Raw genomic sequence first — 23,432 nt, forward strand, 5'->3', positions numbered from 1 at the left:
AGGCAAGGGAATGCGACCGAAGATAGCCGTGCACCTTCAACAGTCTGTTCAATTTGTTTTGCAGAAGTATCATCGCCAAATTTGTTGTAGTCTTCTTCCATCTGCAACTGTTTTTCCTTCACTTCTCAAATCAAACCACGTGGCAGAAGCAGATTGGGAGTAATAATTTTTAATTAATATTTTTGAAAAGTAGTTTAACTCGTTGGTGGGACGTGGATGAAGAGAAAGAGGCGCGCCAATATCTCGCCCTCTTTTCTTTTGAGCTGCAAACTTCCCTAAACATGTGAGATCGCTTACTGCCCTCTCATTTCCCACTCCTCCCTCTCTTTCCTCTTTCTCTCTCTCTCTCTCTCTGATTGATCTGTGTCGTTTTCAGGCTCAGAAACTCAATATTCACATCTTATGCAGAATTTTACGGTGAATATCTGAGGCTGTTCGATCGACTTCCTCGAGAATTTTTCACGAGGGCCAATTTGTAACTGAAGAAGCTATTGATTTCCAACAAGTTAGTGACCCGATTGAGGTTCCCAAGTTTTTTGTTTTGGGAATGTATATGGTTCTTGTTTAGAAGGGCACTAGGAATTTGATGAGAGGCCAAAGTGGAAGAAAGCATATTCCTCTATGAAGACTGATGAAGGGAAGTCACCGATGCAGTTGTCGGTTGAGCTTGCTTCTTCTTCGGTGTTTAATTCCTTACGAAAGTTTCAGATGGAATGGCAGATCCTGCTAGCTATGGGAATTATGAGCGTGATACTGAACAAGTCAGTTTCCCATCACTGCCCTCTTTTTTTACCTTTAGATTATTTGGTATTTGTTTTTGTTTGCCTAGAAAACAATGAGACCTCATACACTTTCGGGTTTGCATACATTTTGTGCTTTTCCCTGTTGAGTTTTCTTTCTGAAAAGACGGTAATTTAATGAAATCTTGGTCTGGCTGTTATTTTATGACGATACAGTTATAACTTATAATCGTCTTACGTAGATCAACGCATATGTATATCAAAGTTACCTGCATTACTCGAACAATTTGCTTTTTGATTCGCGAAGGGAATTAATAAAAATCCAATATCTGTGTAAAAGTTCAGTTTGCAACTTCCTAGGGGTGAAAATGTTGCCCTTTCTGCAGACTGCACCCTTTCACTCACTCACTTTGATATGGTTAAACAGATATATTCAAGATTTTGATCTCTGTGTGATTTGGCAATACTTTTCACCTAATATTCATCTCTCTCTCATGAAGGCACTCATTGCATTAAAAAAAGGTTCCCAGTTAATCAAGTATAGCCGGAAAGGAAAGCCAAAACTTTGTCCATTCAGAATTTCTACTGTGAGTAGTTTCCCTTACATTAGGATGTTTTTAATCGTACATCTTCTTCCTGCTGTGCATCTCCACAATCATTACTAGATATCTTAACTGCTTGAATGGCTTCATTTTTCGTATCTTTAACAGGATGAAACTACACTAATCTGGTATTCACATGGAGAAGAACGTACTCTGAAATTAGCTTCTGTCTCTCGAATTATCCCCGGACAGAGAACAGTGAGTTTAATACTCCACTACCAAGAACTAATCAATATTTTTGTGTTTCAACTCAGTAATTGTGCGTTTCAGTATATAATTATGAACCACTTTTGTGTCCTACTTGATGGAATAAATACTTCTACTGCTTCTTTATAGGCTGTGTTTAGAAGGTATTTGCGCCCAGAAAAGGATTACTTGTCATTTTCACTTCTATATAAGAACGGTGAACGAACACTTGATCTGGTAAGTAAAATCAAGTGTTAGTTTCAAGTTTTTCTGTTACAGCCAGTTTAGCAGAAAAGTTTAAACTCGGCAATCCTCTTTATAGATTTGCAAGGACAAAGCTGAGGCAGAGATATGGTTTGCTGGCCTTAAGGCGCTAATTACTTCAGGAAAAGAGCGTAGTAGACGTAGTCAGAGTGATATTTCTGATGTAAGTTTCCAATTTAAAAAAAATGCATTCGTAACTGCTTATGCTTGTACTTTTTTTTTATGGTTTCCTAGTTCTTTCTTATCGTTCGAATGGTTAATTATGTTGTGATTGTAATAGGTTAGTTTATACGAGTTTTGCCTTCGAAAAGGGCTGAATATTTCTTGTGAAGTTACCTGGAGATGGTTGAGAAAATATCTGCTCCGAAATTGCCTGACAATCCTAATATTTATATATTCAATTGGCTGCCATTTATTCTTCTGTTTACTAAAATATATAATTAGCAGTAATCTTGGTGATGTTCTAATGAACGTTCAATATTCATCAGCATGAACTAAAAAAAGAACTGTTACGCAATATGTAATAAAGTTCCGTGCTCTAGTAAAAGTTATATGAACAATTTACTGATACAATAAATTGTAGCAAATCATTAGAACTCTGAGATGACAGATGCAGATTTGTGCCTCTCAAGCCTTTTAAAAAACGGGGGAAAAACTATACAGGAGGTAGAATAGTATGGGATGTCTAGCAATTGCAGATGAAAGATGGCCCTCACCGTTTTCAGGAAGATTAATTTTTCTTGCAGATAAGATTTGACATACAGAGCTACCTGAATTTCAGTTATGTAAATAAAAGAATAATTCAAATTCCATGAAATCTGTAATGAGAACTTTGTAAACATACAATTATATGCAAGTTAGAAAATTATCAGTGCATTAACATATTTGGTGGTTTCCTTCGTACAATTCATGCATTATGAGAAACCGCCAGCACTAAAATTCACAAAGTATATGTAACGCGATTGTCTTGATCCACTCATAATTGTTCTGCATTAATATGTTTTGAGAAGATTCAACGTAGTTGTTTGCTTTCCCTTCAGTTGCAAGACTCTGCTGAATCTGTTCACAGCCGTCCATTTGGTGCGACCTTAGAGTTCACGTCAAGCATTGCCAGTGGTAGGGTATCCGTTGATTCTCGTGAATCAGTGAATTTGACAGGCTCAGATGTGGGTTCAGAACGTGCAAATATGCAACAACGATCAAGTGCAGGAGATGGTTTTCGAATTAGTGTTTCAAGCACTCATAGCTGTTCAAGTGGAGGGTCTGGACATGATGATATAGAATCACTAGGAGATGTTTATGTGTGGGGAGAGATCTGGTCTGATGGAAATGGACCTGATGGGTGTGCGAATTCAATCTCTAAAAAAATCGATGTGCTGATTCCAAAGCCCTTGGAGTCGAATGTTGTTCTCGATGTTCAGCAGATAGCTTGTGGTGTGCGACATGTTGCTCTTGTAACAAGGCAAGGGGAGGTTTTCACCTGGGGAGAGGAATCGGGTGGAAGACTCGGTCATGGGATTGATAGAGATTTTAGTCGTCCTCGCCTTGTTGAGTTCCTCGCAATTAATAACATTGAATTTGTTGCATGTGGTGAGTACCACACATGTGCTGTATCTACATCAGGTGATTTGTTTACGTGGGGTGATGGTACACATAATGCTGGACTTCTTGGTCTTGGAACTGATGTTAGCCACTGGATACCTAAAAGGGTTACTGGTCCTTTAGAAGGACTTCAGGTTCTATCTGTTGCATGTGGCACATGGCATTCAGCTTTAGCAACTTCGAATGGAAAGCTATTTACATTTGGAGATGGAGCGTTCGGTGTTTTGGGCCATGGAGATCGAGAGAGTGTTCCGTATCCAAGGGAGGTACAGTCGTTGAATGGACTAAAGACTATAAAAGTAGCATGCGGAGTTTGGCATACTGCAGCTATTGTAGAAGTTATGGGCCAGTCTGGTACAAATGCTTCATCTCGTAAGTTGTTCACCTGGGGCGATGGTGACAAACATCGTTTGGGTCACGAAATCAAGGAAACTTATCTGCTTCCCACCTGTGTCTCTTCACTTATCGACTATAATTTCCACCAGCTAGCATGTGGACACACTATGACTATTGCCCTCACCACATCAGGTCATGTGTTTACCATGGGCGGAACTGCATATGGCCAGCTAGGCAATCCAAGTTCTGTTGGGAAAGTACCTTGTTTAGTACAGGATCGATTGGTTGGTGAGTTTGTCGAAGAAATATCTTGTGGGTCATATCATGTTGCTGTCCTGACATCAAGAAGTGAAGTGTTCACTTGGGGAAAAGGTGCTAATGGAAGACTGGGACACGGGGACACAGAAGACCGGAAAACTCCAACTTTGGTTGAAGCCCTGAAAGATAGGCATGTGAAAAGCATATCGTGTGGCTCAAACTTCACAGCTAGTATATGCATGCATAAGTGGGTCTCTGGAGCTGATCAATCAATTTGCTCAGGTTGTCGACAGACATTTGGTTTTACTAGAAAGAGGCATAACTGTTATAACTGTGGACTAGTCCATTGCCATGCTTGTAGTTCCAAAAAAGCACTGAGGGCAGCTTTGGCCCCGACTCCTGGAAAACCTCATCGTGTATGTGATGCTTGTTATGCGAAACTTAAAGCTGCTGAAGCTGGTAATGCTTCCAGTGTTAGTAGGAGGTCTAGGGTCACACGCTCAATGGATAGCAGGGATTTACTAAGTAGAGTAGAGGCGAAATCTTCAAGGATTCTTCTCTCTCCCTCTATAGAACCCGTTATATACCTTGAGGTCAAGTCCATGAAGCCTGGTGGTGTTAGATCCGAATCCCCTTCTATAGTCAGGTCTTCCCAAGTTCCATCCCTTTTACAACTTAAAGATATTGCATTTCCAAGTTCGTTGAGTGCACTGCAAAACGCTTTGAAGCCTGTCATGACAACGCCATCTCAGCCCAATTCAAGATCTAATTCACCATATTCAAGGAGACCTAGTCCTCCCCGGTCTACAACTCCTATATTCTCTAGGAGTGTTATTGACAGTCTTAAGAGGACAAATGACACTCTGACTCAAGAAGTATCAAAGTTGCAAAACCAGGTACTAATTTAACACCTTTCGAAAATTAACATTTTTGGTTGCCTCATTATATTGTCTTGTGGTATAGAAATGTCAAAATCAAGACGCCTTTCCTTGGGTAAACTTTCCTCTCTTTACTTCAGGTTAAAATTCTGAAGCATAAGTGTGATGCTCAAGAGGTAGAGATAAAGAAACTACGTAAACATGCGAAAGAAGCTGGCTCATTAGCCGATGACCGATACTTGAAGTGCAGAGCTGCCAAAGAACTCGTCAAGTCCATCACGGAACAGGTTTATAAAACTTAATATTGCAATGTCACTCTTTATAGGCGTTCTGTGTGGCATGACATCTCCATTGACAGAATAATAATGGGGTGGAAAAGAAAATCAACGACTTTTTTTGTGGCCCTGCCCTCGTTGATTCAGTTATTGGTGAAATATGCTGATGTTCTGTGTGCTTTCCGTTCTTTCTTTACCTTGCAGATGAGGGAATGGGAAGACAAGATACCTCCTGAGATTTCTGACAGTGATACTTTCAAAGCATTGCGTACGCAAGCTGAGGATTTTATGAACATGAATATTGGAAGGCCAAGCTCAGAGCTTGACCAGCACTATGCAACCGATAGAACTTCCTTGGTTGTTGAGTCTTCTAGAATGGAAGACAACAAAGCAGAAGACTCTGCAGAGGCTGAACCGCAAAACAGCTCAGAAAACCACTCGAGGTCACCTGAATCATCAACGTTGCGGACGGTAGACAACAGATCAGAAGACTTTGCGGATGCTGCACCTCAAAACCGCTCAAGGTCACCAGAATCATCAATATCACGGACAGGACAAAAGGAAGTCATCGAACAATTTGAACCGGGCGTTTATGTAACTCTCCTTCAACTAAAAAATGGTATTCGGGTTTTTAAGCGTGTTAAATTCAGGTAAATATTTTATCTTGCAACATTCAGTAATTATATGTTTGTGTTGGACGGCCACTGGACCCTTGAGCGGGTTCAATGGTGGTCTAACATGGTATCAGAGCTCTTGTTGCACAAGGTCCTGAGTAAAAATATTTCAATCCACATTCCTCACTGCTTTCTTCATTTTCAAGGTGCAGACTGGGACTGCACCTATGTTTTTATTTGTGTCTTCATTTCTCTGCCTGTCCACGTGCAACCCGTGAGTCAAAGTGTTAGCTCGATATATAATGTTGACTCTTTGTCTAACAGCTTAAACTTACGGGTTCGATGGCTGTCTAACAAGCTATGGTGCCATGTTACAACTAATGGATCTCAAATGTTTAAGTTGTTTGCAAACTGATCAACAATGTATATCAAGTTTACGAGCTACACTTGTACGCATACTGATTGTAACAAAACTTGTTTTAAATTAGTTGTTTCTGTTCCATTTATTTCCATAAGCTAAATTTGTTGAGGATAAGCGTACGCACAACCAAGTCTTGGATCATTTCAATGCTGTTCTCTTTTAATTTTCTCACACCGGTCTCCAATATTTTCTGCAGCAAACGGAAGTTTAATTCGGAACAGGCAGAAGCATGGTGGAAAAACAACAAAGATAGGCTGCTTAGGAGATATAGTCAGCCGAATGCAAGTCCTGCTCCGAGTGCACCACCACCCAGCAGTCCGATTCCGCCCGAGGAAAACAGCGAGGCAGCCGCAGCTTCCCCGACTTAGTTTTATAACTTAGTCTCTTAAAATTATGGTTTAGAAATTTGGTTAGTAGGATCAAAGGATCTGCTATAGAATGGCAGTGTATGAATCAGTTAGGTGTAAACTTATCTTTGTTAAGGACAGAACAAAATAGAGCGGCATCCTTGTTCTTCTTTCTTTTCCTTTTTTTTTTCTTTTTTTTTTTTTTTTTTAGGGGAATTATTGAGAGGATTTCTACTCCTCAATTAAAAAGAAGAGCTTCAATATCATTATTTTCATCCATTGTGGTTTGTTTTTCTGTTTTTCACAACGCGGTATTCTAATTTTCTCGGGGAAGGCACACGCACACAACCTTGATGAAGGGGACAGGCACACCCACACAACCTTGACCGACTAGATTAACCCACATCTGCGCATAGTAGTTGATATTATTAAATAATGTATATTGATAAATGTAATTTATGAGTTGAGTTTAGAAATGAAATTCTTTTACTCGGAGATTAAATTAGAGATATGACTTTTCAGAAAAAAAATCTTAAATAACTTTTTGAACCAACATGTTGATTATTGTTTTAATGCATAATCCGAATCTACAGTTTGATAATATAAATATTTATTCGACAAACCAATCAATTATTGTGTCCAGATAGCTAGCACCTTCATCTTGATAATGTATTGGGCTAACAAACAATGATGTTAGTAGTTGAGTGTTGAACTTGTTAATTCGTGTTCGTACGGTTGGCATCTTTCTTGACAGGGACGGGAACAACTACGAACTTGCCTGTTACCAGTTACAAATATTATTTTCTTTATCATTAATTTATTAGATTACATGTTCTTATTTCTGAAGATTCACGACACGCATTTTGATTCCATTTTATCTAATTCATTTCCTGTCTTGATCAGTAATAGCCAATTATTATTGAAAATATGTGTTCAAAGTTCAAGCTCTAGAAAATGATTGGCAGACTCTTATTTCACTTTTATTATATAGATGTTAGGGAGATTAAATTCTTAAACCAAATTTGCAAACCAAATAACATGTCACCAAATAAAAATATAATCATCAACTTCTACGCCATTTGTTTTTAAAAGTTTTGTCTTCCTAGCATTATCCTTATTATATTAGTTGAAAGAATAATCCAACCTTACTTATCAAATAACATTTTACTATAATGATAAAAAATAATCATATCAATGTATTTTAGAGCGAGTTTGATTCCCACGGTATAATAATTACATCTTATTTTAACACGATAATTTATTCATTATGCTACTATACCTACTACATATTTGTATCACTTCTGTAATATAATAGTGGTAAGACCCACAATACACGTGAGTCTCATCTCTATTATAAAGAAGATAAAAATAACATATTTCGATTTAAATATGTGATAAGAGTAGCATTTTTGGAAAAGTTTCCTTCATCTAGTGTTTTTGGGTCAAAATGATCTTGAAAATCTTCTTAGCCAATTTTTCTTGTAAAAAAAATATAATAAAATAAAAAGAAAATTGTTGCAATGATTCCTCAACTTTAATCCAATTGAAGTAATGTTCCCTCAACTAAAAGTTCTTGACCATTGATACCTTAACATATCAAAACGTGTAATTATAGTCCATTTCGTCAACTCCATTAAAACTTTTGTTAAAATGAGTCAAATGCTACACACGTGAGGTCATAATCAAGAGGCAAATATAGGAAACTAAATGAAAAATTGTAAAAATGGTCATTTTCGTCAACTCTGTCAAAACTTCTATCAAAATGAATCACATGTCACACACGTGAGGTCATAATCAAGGGACAAATATGGGAAACTAAATGAAAAAATTGTAGAAGTGATCCCTCAACTTTAACCAAATTAGAGAAATGATCTCTCAACATTAATCCATTTGGAGCAATTGTCCTTAATTTTAACCCAATTGTAGCACTAGTCCTCAAGATTAACCCAATTGTAGCAATAATTCTTTCAACACGATTCGTTTTGACGGAGTTGAACGAAAAAACCATAACTTAACATTAGTCATGAATTTTTAATTGAAAGACTATTATAGCAATTACATTAAAATTGAGAAATCATCCCTCCAATTTCCTCTAAAATAAAATCTCTAGCTAATGTATATTATATCTTCGTTGATAAGGAATTCAATCAATTTCGACATCCACTTGCAATATCAAATTCCAATTTGAACGAGTTTCTTACAAAGCACATCACTTCCCATCCATTTTCCTGGGAAACACTCGTGATTTTCCCGGAATTTTCTTATATTTTCCTCCTGAATTTAAAACCCTAGGTCTTCAAGGTTTGCTTCAAAACCCACGAAGGGTAATTGCAGTTCTTCCCGGGATTTCAATGGGGCAGCAGCAATCGAAAGACGAACTGCTCTATCTGCAAGTCAGCTATGGAAACATCGATGGGATTAAAGCCCTCTGCAGTGATGGTGCAGGCCTTGAGGTAGTTAAAGGAGATTAATTTTCGATTAGTGTTTAAGCTGTATCAAAATTGTGATCATTGGTAGTGATAATTTGTTTTGTTTTGTCAATTGGTAGAGATAATTGTTGAAAGTTTTGGATTTTTGGGTAATGGTTGATGAATTATTGATTATTTATGGTGATTTTGGTTGTCAGTGGATTGATAGAGAGGGGAAAACCCCTTTGATCGTGGCCTGTATAAATCCTGGGCTCTATAATGTTGCAAAAAGCTTGATTGAACTTGGTGCAAACGTTAACGCCTATCGCCCTGGTACCTTTCCTATCATAATTCATTACAATTTGATAACTTCTCAGTTGAATTGCTCTTATGTTACTGTTTATGTACTTGGATAGTGAAAAGAAAGTAAGAATGAATAATTAAGATACGAAAGAAAATTGGTATTTTGGGTTCATAGATTTCGAAGAAATGTACCAATTGGCAAGGTAGAGTTGTCACCAAGGACCCGGAAAGTATTAAAAGAGTAACCTGGCTATAGTTGGTAGCCACTCCTTTTTACCTGAAATGTACGGTTTTAGTCCAAATTCTTCCTCCAAGGTTTGCACAGTTATGTGAAATTCGAGTTGGATCCACATGCGTACTGCAGTCATGATGGAAATATCACTACCATAGATCTTAAGTACCACTGTTGTACTGACATGTTTTCCCTTGCAGAAAATGGAACACTAAGATTAGATATGCTTCAACTGTTCTTTGAATTCTTTCTGATCTCATTCTCATCCCCAGAATTTGTTGTGTTTTACTGTGTTTATATTAAACTCGCCTTGTAATGCAGTCTTCTTAAAAAATGCTATTATAAATGCATGCACCTTGACCTTTGGCTTGCATTAACAATTTATTTTTCATTTTTTGTCCTTTTTCTCAATGTGGTGTAGGTCGTCATGCTGGGACTCCTCTACATCATGCAGCTAAAAGAGGCCTAGAAGACGTCGTTAATTTACTTCTTTCGCATGGAGGTGTGCAACTCTATCTTTAAATCTGTTTAAATGTCTTATTTAAAGTGGAGTATAAGGCTTACAATTTTACAATAACAAACACATTCTTTTTCCTGCTTTCTTTGTTTCGTTATAATATAATTTGTTCAAAATTTTCAGCAAATGCTTTAATCATGAACGATGACTGTCAAAGTCCTCTTGACGTTGCTAGGGCGAAAGGGTACATGAATGTTGTCCGTGCAATTGAGGTAAATTCAAACTTTAGCATGCAATGCCAATCTATGTATATCTCTTACTTTCCGATGTTACAATATATTTCATTTTCTTCTTTTGATAGTTCTTCACTTTTTCTCTCTTGGTTTTGTCTTTTTACACATTTCCCAATGTTTGTAGAGGCATATTTGCTTATTCTCTGGTTGGTTGCGGGAGTTTTATGGTCCTGGATTTCTTGGAGTACTTGCTCCGCAGTTGGTTTCAAGAAAAGTGTGAGTATTTTGTTAAAGTGGTGTCATCTTGACATATTCCTGTATAGTTGTTTGCATTTTGTCTTCAATCATGATCTCCACGGCAAGTTATCTAAGCAATGTAGACTGATTGATTTGAACTGTTTTGAAGAATTTATATGTCACTTGTTTAATTTTTTTTCTTTTTAACTTTGATCGAGTAATTGTCTGAAAATTCATTTGGCATGTGTGCCTACCTTTGCATACTTTGCAGTTGGGTTGTTGTTTTGCCATGTAGTTCCCGGAAACCCACCAAGCCTTTCAAGTTGGAGCTTGCGATTTACCCTAACGTGCAGGTATTTCTATGTATAACCTTATATTCTTAGGTAGATTAAGTGTTATGTATGATTATAAATGTTTCTATATTGTGCCTCTACTCATACATTGCATTCAAGTTACTTTAATTTAGGCTACATCGAGTGGTTGCTTCCAGATGATAACATTCGCAGTATTATTTTCTTTTCTTTTCTTTGTTTTTTTTTTAAAAAATAAATCATCTAATAATTAAAAAACCATGTACAATGCCTTGCATGAGTTAATCTGATGGCTAAAGTCTCTGCATTTGTATAGTTTGCTAACTAGCTATCAATAGTAATGTTGTTTTTAGCTTTTATTGTACGCGTTCTTGAACCTTCCATTCTTTTTTGCCATGTAGATGATAAAAGGCATCAATTCAATAGCCAAGTTCAGGCCTTTTTTTTTTTTTTTATTTTTTATTTTTTTATGAATGGAGATATATAAGACATTGGTTTACAGTGCTTCGGGATTTTCTTCTAACTCATTTGAAATGTTATGCACTCAGAGTACTCTGTCCAAATTACAAATTCAAATAAAATAAGTTCATTTATTATTTCTTTTTTCATAACTCCTAACGAAGGTACTTCCGCTTGGGATTGCCTCAACAAACCTTGTTGAATTAGGATGTCCTTTACCCTTAATTGCCAATGGTAGAATTTTCCTTTCCATCAAATAGCTCAACAGAAAATGGTGAGCCAATATTTCTTTTAATGACTAAACATGAACAAAGTATTAAAGTTGAACCCTAGTCATTATAAGTTGGGTAAAACTCCTAGTCAGGAAAATAGTGACTGAAACATTAAAGATAATATAATAAAGACAAGATGTTAAGTACTGATATACACTCTCAGAGAAAACAAACTGGTACAAGTCATTTTTTATCACTAGTTAATCGCCCCACCCTGAGCGAAATAGACATCTTGAGATTGCTTGGATCTGTTTACGGAACAGCCCTACTCCTTAGAGCAGCCCCAGTGGGAGCTCCTGCTTGAAGGACGGGCTCTGGAACAGGGCTGGATTGCCCGAGGGAGGAAGTCCAGCGTTGGCTGGCAAGGGAGCCCGAGCAGGCTCGAGCGCCAAGCCCGTCGATTCGTGCCGGCCCGAGCGCCCAAAGGCAATCTGATGTGGGCTGATGTCAGGACGACGTCTCCACGCTTTTTGAGGGCCACGGAGGTTGCTGCTGCTGTTCGAGGCAGCCGCGGCACTGGTGAGCCTGAGCTCGCTTCAAGGCGGCCATGAGAGCATTAGAGATGGGGGGCTCCATGCCGGGACTCATGTTTTGGGCAGTGGGCAACCACTCCAGAGCCACACTGAAGCAGAGCTCCAGAGCTTGGCACTGCAGAGGGTGGGAGGAATTGGGGTGAGATTTGATGCATGCTTGGCGGAGGAAGCTGGTGGGGGAGGACAAAAGGGTTCCGTCGACCCGCTTCAGCAGAGACAAAGGCAGCAGCAGCAAATGAAATCAACGGTGGAGATGCAACGGTTAAGACAAGTTTTGTGGAAAAAATACTATTATTTTATAAATAAAAAAATACTATTATTTTATTGCCTATTGCCTTGGCTATTCAAGTGCAACGGTGGAGATGCAAAAGGCAGTTACTGTTCATTAAGGGTAGTTACTGTTCACTAGGTGGATTGAATAGTAAATAGCCTGGGGGAAGGGCTCCCATGCTGGAGTTGCTCTTAGGGCCCAGCTTCAAAGTAAGATGGAAAGAACGCTACATGATGAGGCCGATCGCCCCTTAGAAGTGAAGTCCTATTTCAGAAAGGACCTTTCAGCCTCTGCTTGAGTTCCTCTTTTTTATGTTTATGGTCTTTCTCGAGGCACTGCCTCTTCCCCCTCCCTCCCCCCTCTCCCCCCCCGCCCCCAAAAAAAAACGCTTTTCCTCCTCCTCCAAGTACATTATTTACTTAAATTCCTGAAGTAAAATCCCACTATTAACTCTTACTCTCAGATCTCTACTGTGATTCTTTGCGGAGAGAAGCTTTCAAGTTTAGCACGGTAGAGAACTATTTTGTAGCCTCTCTCAAAGTAGAGATTCAGGTCTGTTCCCCAGGAGACAGCAAGACTCTTTATTTTCTGTGAAATTTAGTCTCTTTTGGGTGAATACATTTCCCATCTCAGTTACCAAGGTGCTTCCTGACGTTGTTGTTGCTTCCCCTTGGTGCTATGTAGTTCTACCATCTTTGGCTCTTCCGGAGAAATGTCCGATGTTTCATTTAACATTTAGCAGCCACAGTTGCTGCTACATGACTGGTGGCGACAATTTGCCCACTACCTTATATTTTTGACCATATTCAAATAATATGGGTCTATAAATTGTCACTAGAGGCCTTCTATTCTGGCCTTCTGTTCTAGCTTCTTCAGTTTGCAACTTAGCATAGCTGTGGTTCCTTTATATTTGATTTGTACTGTGCAGAAGGCGGAGTTGACTCATGCTATGTGGTGATTTGTAGCTTAATTTTCAGGCCTTCTGCATTATTGTTAGTGTTCTTACAAGTACATGCTATCTTGATTGATGCTGTGAGCTCACTTCCTATTGTCAAACATTTTGATAGAATTAGCTGTCCAGCATCATGTATGTCTATATCTTTATCTACTCTGGATTGATATATCTAGGCCACACTTGTGTTTTGCATAATTTTGGCTGTAAGTTGACTGATGCATCTATCATTTTTCTAGTGTGCTTATATTGAACTTTTTAATAAGCAGGACGCCAAACCGCGAACAGTTATTGCATTGTGGAAAGTCAATCTGGAAGAACCAAAGTTACACCAGTCTGATCCATCAGTTGTGATTCATGATAACTTCACAAGTAATTCCTTTATTCCAAAATAATTCAGTTTGAGTAATTTTAACCCTTATTTCTTTAGGCTATAAATCTGGGATTGATGTCACATTAACTTCCTAGCCCCTTTTTAATTGAATTCTATGTCCATGCATAGGCCCAAGAGGCAAGATACGGAGAAGAAGCATGTACATCGCCCGAGAGGCTAGTTGTAGGCGTCAAAAACTTAGGCGTAAGTACGTTGTTGTTAATTACTTCCAATCAATATAAATCATAGAAGTGATTGAGAAGCACTTTGGCAGAAGATTTTGGATATCTTCCACATCAAGTGTTGCAGTAATATACTGATGCCATCCTCCACCCTCCAACCTATATTAGGTTTACCGTCTAGCTAGGAAGAAAATGATGTTTAATTGTTGTGCGTGTCCATGAGTTAGGTTTCTCTTGTTAGTATCCCATTTAAGCTCAGCAAAGAATCCCATCCAAACTATGCATTCCTTCTTTTGCAGAAACACGCATCAAACTTGCAGCTGCAGTTGAGAATGACAAGCAACAACTTCAGTTGTTTTGCAATGCATGCAAAGGAATTCCACAGGTACATTTCATCTTATCCTTCTCTGCCATATACATGACGTTTTTAACTCCCATCCTTTTTCTTGTTGTATTGTTTAACGTGAAGTGTTTTGCAATTTCTTGTCTCATTATTTCTTGAAATGCTATGTTTGAATCCATTTATATGGACCGTTTTCTTTTCCATGTGAAATCCACCCCTAGAAATGAAAAAGTGAAAAAAGGGAATGGACAATATGTACCTTTTATAGTTAGCAAGCATTTATCTTTTGCGTGGTGATTGGGAGGCTATCATATATTATATTTGTGAAATTTTTCAGGATCGTCCTGCGTTTTTGGGTAACAGCCAACCCCCAGCAACTGCACCACCAGCTGCTCCAGCAACTGCACCACCAGCTGCAGAAGATTTAGAGTTGACCATGGCTATTAGTGCCTCCATGCAGTCTGCTTTGCAGGAGAGACCATCCCATCCTAATCCACACCCTACCTATGAAGCAAGTTCATCCAGTAGTGATAATGGTTGGGCCGGAGCCTCCACGAGAACTGACAGTTACAATGGTGGTGGTGCACCAACTGCAGCTGCTGCTTCAAAAGTAAGTAGCAGCGAGTGGTCAGGGACTCAGAGTAACGAAGTCGGAGAGTCATCTCAGCAGGTGGAAATCCAGGATACCTCTTCCGTCCAAACAGCTCCTACTTCAGATATAATCCCATCAGCCCCACCGGTTGCAGATGATAGTCTAGATGCAGCTCCTATTCACTATCCATCAATTGATTTCAGTCCTATTGATATCCCATCCCCAAGCCTTGAAAGCACACCTGCTAAAATTGATGAGAAGAAAGGTGAAAGCGGTTCATGCGTGATTTGTTTGGATGCTCCAGTTGAAGGAGCTTGCATCCCATGTGGACATATGGCTGGATGCATGTCCTGTTTGAAGGAGATTACAGGTAAGAAATGGGGTTGCCCCGTCTGTCGAGCCAAGATAGACCAAGTTATAAGGCTTTACACTGTGTGAAGTGATCCATAATATATTGAAGTTCGACATTGTTACTACAAACAGCTTGAAGAATATTGTTTTGTTTGTATCATAGTATGTACTTGGATGAAGTTGTATGTGACTTGAGGTTTTTGTAAATGTTGCCACATATTAATTACCTTTCACCATGTTTTCTTAAGTCCCGCCGAGACGACAGCCTGTGTTAATTTTTTTTCATGATTGATTATAAGTTGTATATGTAAATAAAGTTCATTTTTCCATAAAATGTTGGGGCTGGCTGCTCAAATTTTATTCATTTCTAATTGGGTGTTAATGAGATTTTACTCTCCAGTTACAGTTTGCAAACTCTTTTAATGTACTTTGTGATTTGAGAGGAGGAACTCTTTTCACTTCTCTGTGTATTAGGGTTGCAACTTGGGTGGGTTGGAAGGTCAAACCCGCCCTAACCCATCCTTTACAATTCGGGTCCGTTGGTTTGGATGCTCCGGCATTAATATTCGAAAAGAAAAAAGGTCAGAAACACAGAAATAGAAGCAAAAGTTTGATATGAGATTCAGAAACGAAAAAATGGTGGACCGGTTTCAAATTATGCTGAGCCAACTTGCCACGACTCCAAGCATTCGAAACAAAATTTAGGGTACCATGCTGTGATCGCTGTCTCATGTTTTGATTTATGTTAAGAATATTTGGATTGTCAGCCACATAGTATTTGGTTGAAGGCTAATAGCTACTTTTCCTTGATTGCCACTCCTTTTCTAGAGTTCTCTATTTGAGAATGGCCGAAAAGATAGTTCGATATGGACATCCAGTTATGGAGAGTACCTCCATTACACGAATACATTGTTATCATAACATTTTATTATTATTAATGATACGTTGTAAAGATAAATATTTATGATTGACATATGATATTGTGGTAACGGTGTAATCGTGTCATAAAAGTTCGTAAAAGACTTGGCTTCTCAAGATTGAGGAGATCCTCCTAAATTCACTTACTTCCCGATTCACAGAATTTCGTGCTTATAATGGAAACCGTTCATATAATAAATCATTATGTAAAGATCATATGTACAAAAAATCAATTAAAACTAAGGTTGTTTGGTCAATTAATTGTAGCAAATAGATAAGTTCGTAATTCTTCTATAAATCCGTCCATTTTTATACGGTTTGATGACTAAGCGATCTCATCTTTAATTGATTTTTTATGCAGATAATTTTTACAGAGGGATTTATAATATGAATTGTTCTGATCATAAATATGAAATTTCTCAAATTGGCCACATAGTAATTGAAGAGGAACCCATGAGGCACACACATGAATAAAAACATCTTAAAAAACTCTTCCTCTCCTAAATTATTGTAATAATTTTGAACCTTCATCTCCCCTTACTAATAATAATATATTTAAGAATCTACCTAGTTAATTGTTGGCCATTGGCCGGCCTCACTCATGGTTGTCAACCTCAAAACCTATTGGATGATCACATATATTCCTCTCTTTTTGGGTCCTGATTTGCATATATATATTTGACATGGTATCTTTGTTACAGCATATTCAGTTACGTTTGTGAGTTGGTTTCTCAGTTGGACATTTTGTGAATATACTTCTTATATTGTTACGTAAATGACTACGTGATCATATTTTTAAGAATATTTTGTCAAATCAACCTTTTTAATTAAATGAGAATATTGACATATTTTTCACTGAATGACCAAAATGATTTACTGCTGACAAAATTAGGATCACTTTTATCAATTTTCATTATTAGAGACCAAAGTGAGAAGTTATGCTAATCTCATGGATCAGTTTAGCTAAAGAATCTACTATTTTTTTACCTTCGAAAAATATTATAATAGTACCATTATGTTTTTCTTCCCTTTTTGTTCATTGGTCAAGATCATTAGGGTTAAGGCATATTTGTCAATTTGACCCCTAAACTTGTATAGATCTGTCAATTTTTCCTATGAATTTTAATTTTAGCCGATTACCCCCATGAACTTTTATAATTAGCAATTTCCTACTTGAACTTTAATTTTAGCCAATTACCCCTTCGAACTTTTATAAATAGCCAATTCCCCCCCTGACGCTAGATTTTACATTTTTTTTTCATCCACTTTCCATCTATTTTGATCATGTGGACACCACATGACAAATGTATGGGGATAAAAAGAATGGAAAATTGGATGGATATAAGTTGGATGAAATTTTTTAAAAATTATAACGCTAGGGGGAAATTGGCTATTTATAAAATTTCAGGAGGGTAATCAGTTAAATTTAAAGTTTGGGGGAGGAATTGGCTAATTATAAAAGTTCAGGGGGTAATTGGCTAAAATTAAAGTTCAAGGAGACAACTGACAACTTTATACAAGTTCGGAGAGCAAACCAACAAATACCTCTAGGTTAATATATCACTTAGCTTGTGTTGCACTAATTAGATGAAGGTTTTGTGACTTGAATTTAATTAATAATTAATTATGGGATTGTAATCTTAAATAATTGAGATTCTTTCCCTTAACCTCAATCATATATAATTTTTTTATCAAGAAAAAGAATTTCATTAAGGGGGGAAACCTCTACTACAACCAAAGCCCAAGCAATCAAAATTGAGGACATTAAATACAACATAAGGGAGACAATGATCCTAGAAATGCGGAATGTCAAAAGTTAAACCTAAATGAGCTACAACAGCCGCCACAAAATTTTCTTCTCTTAAAACATGGTTTCATTCTATGCAATTGAACTTTGAGGTCATCCAACGACTATCCTCAAAAATAGATATTAGGTTCCAAGGGACATCCCATCTTCCTTGAACAGCACTGATGATTAACTTTGAATCCCCCTCCACCAGAAATAGTTATTTTGTCAATATTAAATGCACCAGGACTAATAACCCGACCCTCATAATTCCTTAACACAAAGGCAGTAACAGCTTTCTTCGAAGTAATAGAACCATCAAAGTTTAACTTTATAACATCCTGATCAAGGGGTGTCATTGAATGACCTGCTCAAAAGAAGTGACAACCTTGCATTTTGGTTTCCAATTACACTTGAAGAACAAAGAACCCACACTAGCTACAATGACAAGGCAACAAGTACGGATAGAATGATGCCCCTAAACACCTTATTATTTCTTTCATTCCATATTTGTCAACAATTGAGAATTGCTTTGCTCAACTCACTAAGATCCTCTTTATCTGAATAACTCAAACTTTCCATCCAATCCGCCATATTATCAAACTAATATCTGTTATTTCTCGACAGATTAATAGGAGACAAATTCCAAACTATTTTTGCAAAGTGGCACTTAAGAAAAAGGTTATTTTGATCCTCTTCATCTTTGCCACATAAAGGGCAAACTTTGTCAGCATTTATAACGAATTTACTTAGACATTTCCTAGTTTGAAGACTTTCCTAAACGAGGAGCCAAGAAAACATCTTCACCTTTGGAGGGATAAGTAGTTTCCATATTTTCTTAAGCAACTTAGTTTGTTACCATTATGGAGGTTTTGATTTTGGATCTAAGTTGCACCCATAATAGAAAACATACCATTATTTGAATCACCCCACACATAAAACATATCATCAGTATCTCTCAAGGGAATAGAGATAATGCAATTTTCCTGCAACATCACGATCAACCAATCTATTGAGTTTATCCATATCCCAACAATTATTATTAATAAATTCACACTTTGAGGTCCCAGCTGATCCCCGTCCTTTGGTTTTCTAGGATTCAATGGATTAGAGGATAAGGAAGAACCCAATGATGGGTCCAAAACAAGATATCATACCATTACCCACAATCCACCTCATCCCCTTGGAGAATGTCTTTCCAGGCTAAAGAGTGATTTTGCTTCATCTTACACTCCATAAAATTCTCCTTTCTGATGTATTTTCTTTTGATAATTTAAACCCAACAGTTATTCTCGTTAGTAAGAACTTTCCAACCTAACTTAGCTAAACAAGCATTATTAAAATGATCAATTCGTTTGACACCCAAGCCTCTATCCTCTTTCAAGGAGCACACTTTATTCTCAAGCAACATGTTTTAGTTTTCATCCCTTCCCTAACAAAAGTCCTTACACTTTGTCTCCAAGAAGCTTTGCTATACAGTTTCCAAGCTCGCCTTCGTGATTATACTTGTTGACGAGTGGGCAAAGCTCTTGTCGTTCATATTCCAGTGCCTCTCCTTTGATTCGCTGAAGTTTCATGAATCAAGGTTCTTGGTATTGGCTTAGCTTTTTCACTACAACGGGGACGTCATGGTGGCACCACACATCAAAGGCGGCTTTAGGGAGAGTGAAGCGTTTAATCGCACAAGGCCCCAAAATTTAAGGGCCCCCAAACAATTTTTGCTATCTAAAATAGAATATTATTATACATCAAAACTGATGAAAATTGATCTCGTGTCTCCAAAAAAGTGTGAAGTTCGTACAAAAAGCCACTTTGATGAGTATGATGATGAGTCATCCCAATTAGCGGAGGAATCTCTTAGAGTTCATTACACTATATAATATCAAGCTATTGATTCATAGAAGTTTTGATGAATATAAAGCATATGATGATATATTTGAGTTTTTGTTCACTTTGGAAAGGTTGAATTCGATGGACAATAATAAAATGAAAGATTGTTGTGATCATCTTCAAAACTTTATCTTTATCAAGAAAGGTGAGTTCTTTTATGTTGATGGGGATGCATTATTTGTAAAGTTGAAGCTTTTATGAGAGCGTTTATCGAAAGAAATGAAGACATCCATTGATGTATTGAACTACTTGAAGAGGATGTGTTGTTTTTTTACTGCAAGCATTGCAGTTATGTTATTGTTACATTTGCAAAAGGGAGTTTCTCAAAGTTAAAGTTATTGAACTCATAATTGGGATCAATCATGTTGCAAGAAAGGTTAGATGGGCTTGCTTTGATATCTATTGAAAGTAGCTTTTTAGACAAAATTGATTATGAAGGTTTAATTGATGATTTTGTAGCAAAAAATGCACAAAGAACCATCTCTAAGTGAAACTTCAATGCTCGACTTTTTGAAGCTTTTGTTCATTTATCTCCCCCTAAACTTTTTGTTACTGAAAATCAAAACTTTTGTTCATTTGCTTTCTTAAGATTGAATTGATTGTTAATTATTTAATAATTATAGTTTTTTTGTTTGTAACTTTCTTTATATTAAATGATATTTGGAAATTGATAATTAGTATGATTTTTAAAGTTTGTTTCAGTTTTAGCATCAATGCATTGTTCAATCTTTTTTGCAAGACTGTCTTAAGAAGAGCTCTTTTATAATTCCTCACAGGGCCCTCAAAATTTCAGAGATGGCTCTGCTGCACATCAAGGAATTGTACACTGCAATTTTTTGAAACATGAGGAACTCACCAAGCGCTGATGTGAAGATTACAGCGTTGAACACCACCATAAATAATAATAATAATTTATTATTAGTTTCTTGTCCATGCGAATCAAACTTGACATTCATATCAGCAAAAATGCAGGTCCTATATTTGCCACGTCATCATTCAATTGCCATATTGACAAAAAACTTAACAGATGTGTGACATTGAAATGAAATATTAGGCAAATGTATGAGATTGAAATGCTTTAAACATGTTAAATACAAATTGTAATTACATACATACTTGAGGTTTCAAAATGTAATTTATCCTATATTTTTTTAATGAAAGAGAAAAGGAAACAGGGAAAATGCGGGTAAGCTAACATATATATTATGCCCTCTGCCCGCTGCCCCCGCCGGATCGTGAGATTTTGATCAATCTTTGCAGTAAGATTGAAGTTTTAACCCCTTTCATTAAAGAAGAAACATATTCAATCATGTTTGTACGAACTGGAATATAATCACGATTACATGTTTAATTAATTGGCGTGTAATCAAATTAATTCTCTACCCTCACTTGTTACTGTTAGACTGTAAATGATAGAGGGAACTATAATAAAAGAGAATAAGAATGTAGTTGATGCCTCCACTCTTTTAATTCACTTCACCTTTGGGATATTAATCATTTTTCGTATTTTTGGATGAAGAACTTCCAAATTCCAAGGAACTTAGATAAAGTGATGAAGTGATGGATTACAAAATGTTAAATAGAAGAGATTAGAAATGCATTTACATGAGGATTATAAAGGCATGTGAGAATACTGTAAAAACTAATTACTTGAAATGTGTCATTTAGAAATTCCTTCCTAAGGTTAAGAAATGTTAATGCACAGGATATCGTTACGCACTGTTAAACTCAAATTTGAGTTTTCAATATAATGTTTTCTCTTCCATTGTAAAGACTTGAATCAAAACTCAGAATGATTTTTAAGATTTTTTATTTTGGTTCAAATGATTTGATTTTATTTTTAAGAGAGTCTCTTTGCATATGGAGAATAAAAAAAAAATCTGAAATTTTCAAATCCACCATCCTTTTTAGACTTGAATACATAATGTGGGTTTAAGAGTATAATCTTGCATTAGAAATGGTCCTTAGACATTAGTCCTTTAAACTAAAAGTCAATGAGTATTCTCTAAACTTATCACAATATGAAGCAATGTTCATTTTGTGTAACATTGTTAGAAATTTCATCTAAAATAAAGGGTTTAAATGAGCAAAAAATGGACCGAATTGTTCTAATGAAGTTATCCAAAAGAATCATTACTCTAAATTATAACAAATTCAGAAACAAATACTCACAAATTTTTAATTCAAATATCAGAGCTCCAAACTAGAATTTAGAGACCACTTTTCTAATTATTGTAATGAAAAGGGAGTAGGATTCTCTCCCTTCTTTTTTTCCCTCCCCATCCCTCCCCTTCTATTTGAACAGTCACGGTTAAGCCACGTCAACATTTTATATTAATTTTTTATAGCAAGATAAAGATAAAATAACAGAATGTGAGAAGAGGAAATGGAAAGAGGAAGAGAGAAAATTCAAGTCCAACGAAAAGTATCACCTTCATCCTCTGTGATTAATTGAATCCAATGACCGTAAGTGGCAGCTCTTTTCAATTTGAGAATGACTTGTACGTGCTTGACTGTCTATGGTCGTCTGGTTCCTACATTGCCATTTTCTCATTCAAATTAATGGATCCTGACATGACAGATGACATGACTTATCATCAGAAACTAAGAAGAAAATTAACCGCATAAACATGGCAATTCCAGGAAAGCCGTTATATATTTGATAGAGTTAAGTCATTGACTGCTAAATATAATCCCTAAGCTTGATTAAAAAAATATTTAAAAAAAAAGTTATCCCTAAGCTGCAAGCATGCAATGTTGGTATATAACTATTGACTCCAAAAATTACACAGCCTATGTGACGCAAAAGTTAAGTAACAATGAGCTAAATACATTTTTTGGTGGGTTGAATGCTGATGCGAGTGTGGCAATTCGCTATCGAGTTTAGTCAGACAAATGTCTTGAATGTGATAAATGTTGTGAAATGCATTGTTGACTCCTGAATTGAGAGACTTCGGCCGAGAAAGAAACACTCTCAGTCTTGGGTTCTATAACCTAAAGACAAGGTTATGCCAATTTCTGTGAAGTTCAATAATGGTTCGGCTATTTGTGTGCCACACCCTAAAAGTAACCTCAAAGTAACACTTTCCTTCACCGAGAAAGCTGATGAAGTAATATCTTTTGGCGAGAGAATCAAAGACTCTTCACCAGTTAAGACTTAAGATAAAGAATCAATCGGACTTGAGAGAATTCCTATCTAAGTAATTAGTCGAGACTCCTAAGGCAAATTGACTTTACAGCTCCATTGTTTAAATTTTAGGCTTCAATTTTGAAACAAATGAAAATTTATAAATTAATATCTAAACTTAAAACAAAATGAAATTTGAACTATAAAAATACAAATGAAATGGTTTGATTTTAGCAATTTGTAAATATTAGACAATGCGATTTCAAAGGTTTTTTCTCTCATTTCTCATTTTTAAATTCATTTTTAGTGATCTGGGATGAAGTTCCTAATATACTCCTAAATTTAACGGAAAAGTAGACGACGCTAGTGAAAATGACTAATGGTACAACACATAATTCAAGGACTCAAATAAACTAAAGGTAAAATTCAGAGATCATTGCTCCAATTAAGCTTAATAATAATTTAATATCAAATTCACTATACTTATTATATTCGAATTTAAGAACTCTCATTTAATTATAAACGGAGGAATACCAAATCAGGAGAAGATGGTCATCTCAACCCAAAAAAATGAATGTAGGGCAAAGTGGTAATTGAAGAAAAGGTGTTGTCAATCAATACAAAAGGTAAAGAAACAAATCATGTTATTCCCTCATATTTTTTGACCCCATGGCCTTTA

The 23,432-nt window shown here is 36.6% G+C and overlaps 2 protein-coding genes across 4 annotated transcripts; both read left to right on the forward strand.

The window, feature by feature from the left end:
• On the forward strand, positions 1-6,693 carry LOC103955813 (PH, RCC1 and FYVE domains-containing protein 1-like). 2 transcript variants are annotated; one of them, XM_048574627.1, is made up of 10 exons: positions 1-283; positions 377-761; positions 1,241-1,327; positions 1,451-1,540; positions 1,679-1,765; positions 1,851-1,955; positions 2,833-4,884; positions 5,007-5,153; positions 5,346-5,791; positions 6,373-6,693. In XM_048574627.1, the coding sequence occupies exons 2-10, from the start codon at positions 714-716 to the stop codon at positions 6,542-6,544; spliced, it is 3,234 nt and encodes a 1,077-aa protein (XP_048430584.1). In that variant the 5' UTR covers positions 1-283; positions 377-713; the 3' UTR covers positions 6,545-6,693. The 2 variants fall into 2 exon arrangements, with proteins under 2 accessions (XP_048430584.1, XP_048430585.1); XM_048574628.1 differs by having other exon boundaries at positions 409-761.
• Positions 6,694-8,774: 2,081 nt separating this feature from the next.
• LOC103965635 (putative E3 ubiquitin-protein ligase XBAT35) lies at positions 8,775-15,279 on the forward strand. Of its 2 annotated transcripts, XM_048574551.1 has the most exons (10): positions 8,775-8,976; positions 9,150-9,264; positions 9,888-9,968; positions 10,107-10,195; positions 10,341-10,432; positions 10,665-10,746; positions 13,461-13,563; positions 13,694-13,768; positions 14,046-14,131; positions 14,427-15,279. In XM_048574551.1, the coding sequence occupies exons 1-10, from the start codon at positions 8,875-8,877 to the stop codon at positions 15,117-15,119; spliced, it is 1,518 nt and encodes a 505-aa protein (XP_048430508.1). In that variant the 5' UTR covers positions 8,775-8,874; the 3' UTR covers positions 15,120-15,279. The 2 variants fall into 2 exon arrangements, with proteins under 2 accessions (XP_048430508.1, XP_048430509.1); XM_048574552.1 differs by lacking the exon at positions 13,694-13,768.
• The last annotated feature ends 8,153 nt before the right edge of the window (positions 15,280-23,432 follow it).

The sequence above is a fragment of a genome, unplaced genomic scaffold (genome assembly GCF_019419815.1).
Source record: "Pyrus x bretschneideri cultivar Hongxiangsu unplaced genomic scaffold, Pyrus_bretschneideri_v1 Contig73, whole genome shotgun sequence".
Taxonomy (NCBI): domain Eukaryota; kingdom Viridiplantae; phylum Streptophyta; class Magnoliopsida; order Rosales; family Rosaceae; genus Pyrus; species Pyrus x bretschneideri.

Excerpts from the sequence above, each read along its gene's own strand:
- LOC103955813 (XM_048574627.1), top strand. The coding sequence starts at position 714 with ATGGCAGATCCTGCTAGCTATGGGAATTATGAGCGTGATACTGAACAA. Across the intron at positions 4,885-5,006 it reads TATCAAAGTTGCAAAACCAG|GTTAAAATTCTGAAGCATAA; the intron begins GTACTAATTTAA and ends TCTTTACTTCAG. Across the intron at positions 5,792-6,372 it reads TTTAAGCGTGTTAAATTCAG|CAAACGGAAGTTTAATTCGG; the intron begins GTAAATATTTTA and ends TATTTTCTGCAG.
- LOC103965635 (XM_048574551.1), top strand. The coding sequence starts at position 8,875 with ATGGGGCAGCAGCAATCGAAAGACGAACTGCTCTATCTGCAAGTCAGC. Across the intron at positions 8,977-9,149 it reads GTGATGGTGCAGGCCTTGAG|TGGATTGATAGAGAGGGGAA; the intron begins GTAGTTAAAGGA and ends TTTGGTTGTCAG. Across the intron at positions 10,747-13,460 it reads CGATTTACCCTAACGTGCAG|GACGCCAAACCGCGAACAGT; the intron begins GTATTTCTATGT and ends TTTAATAAGCAG.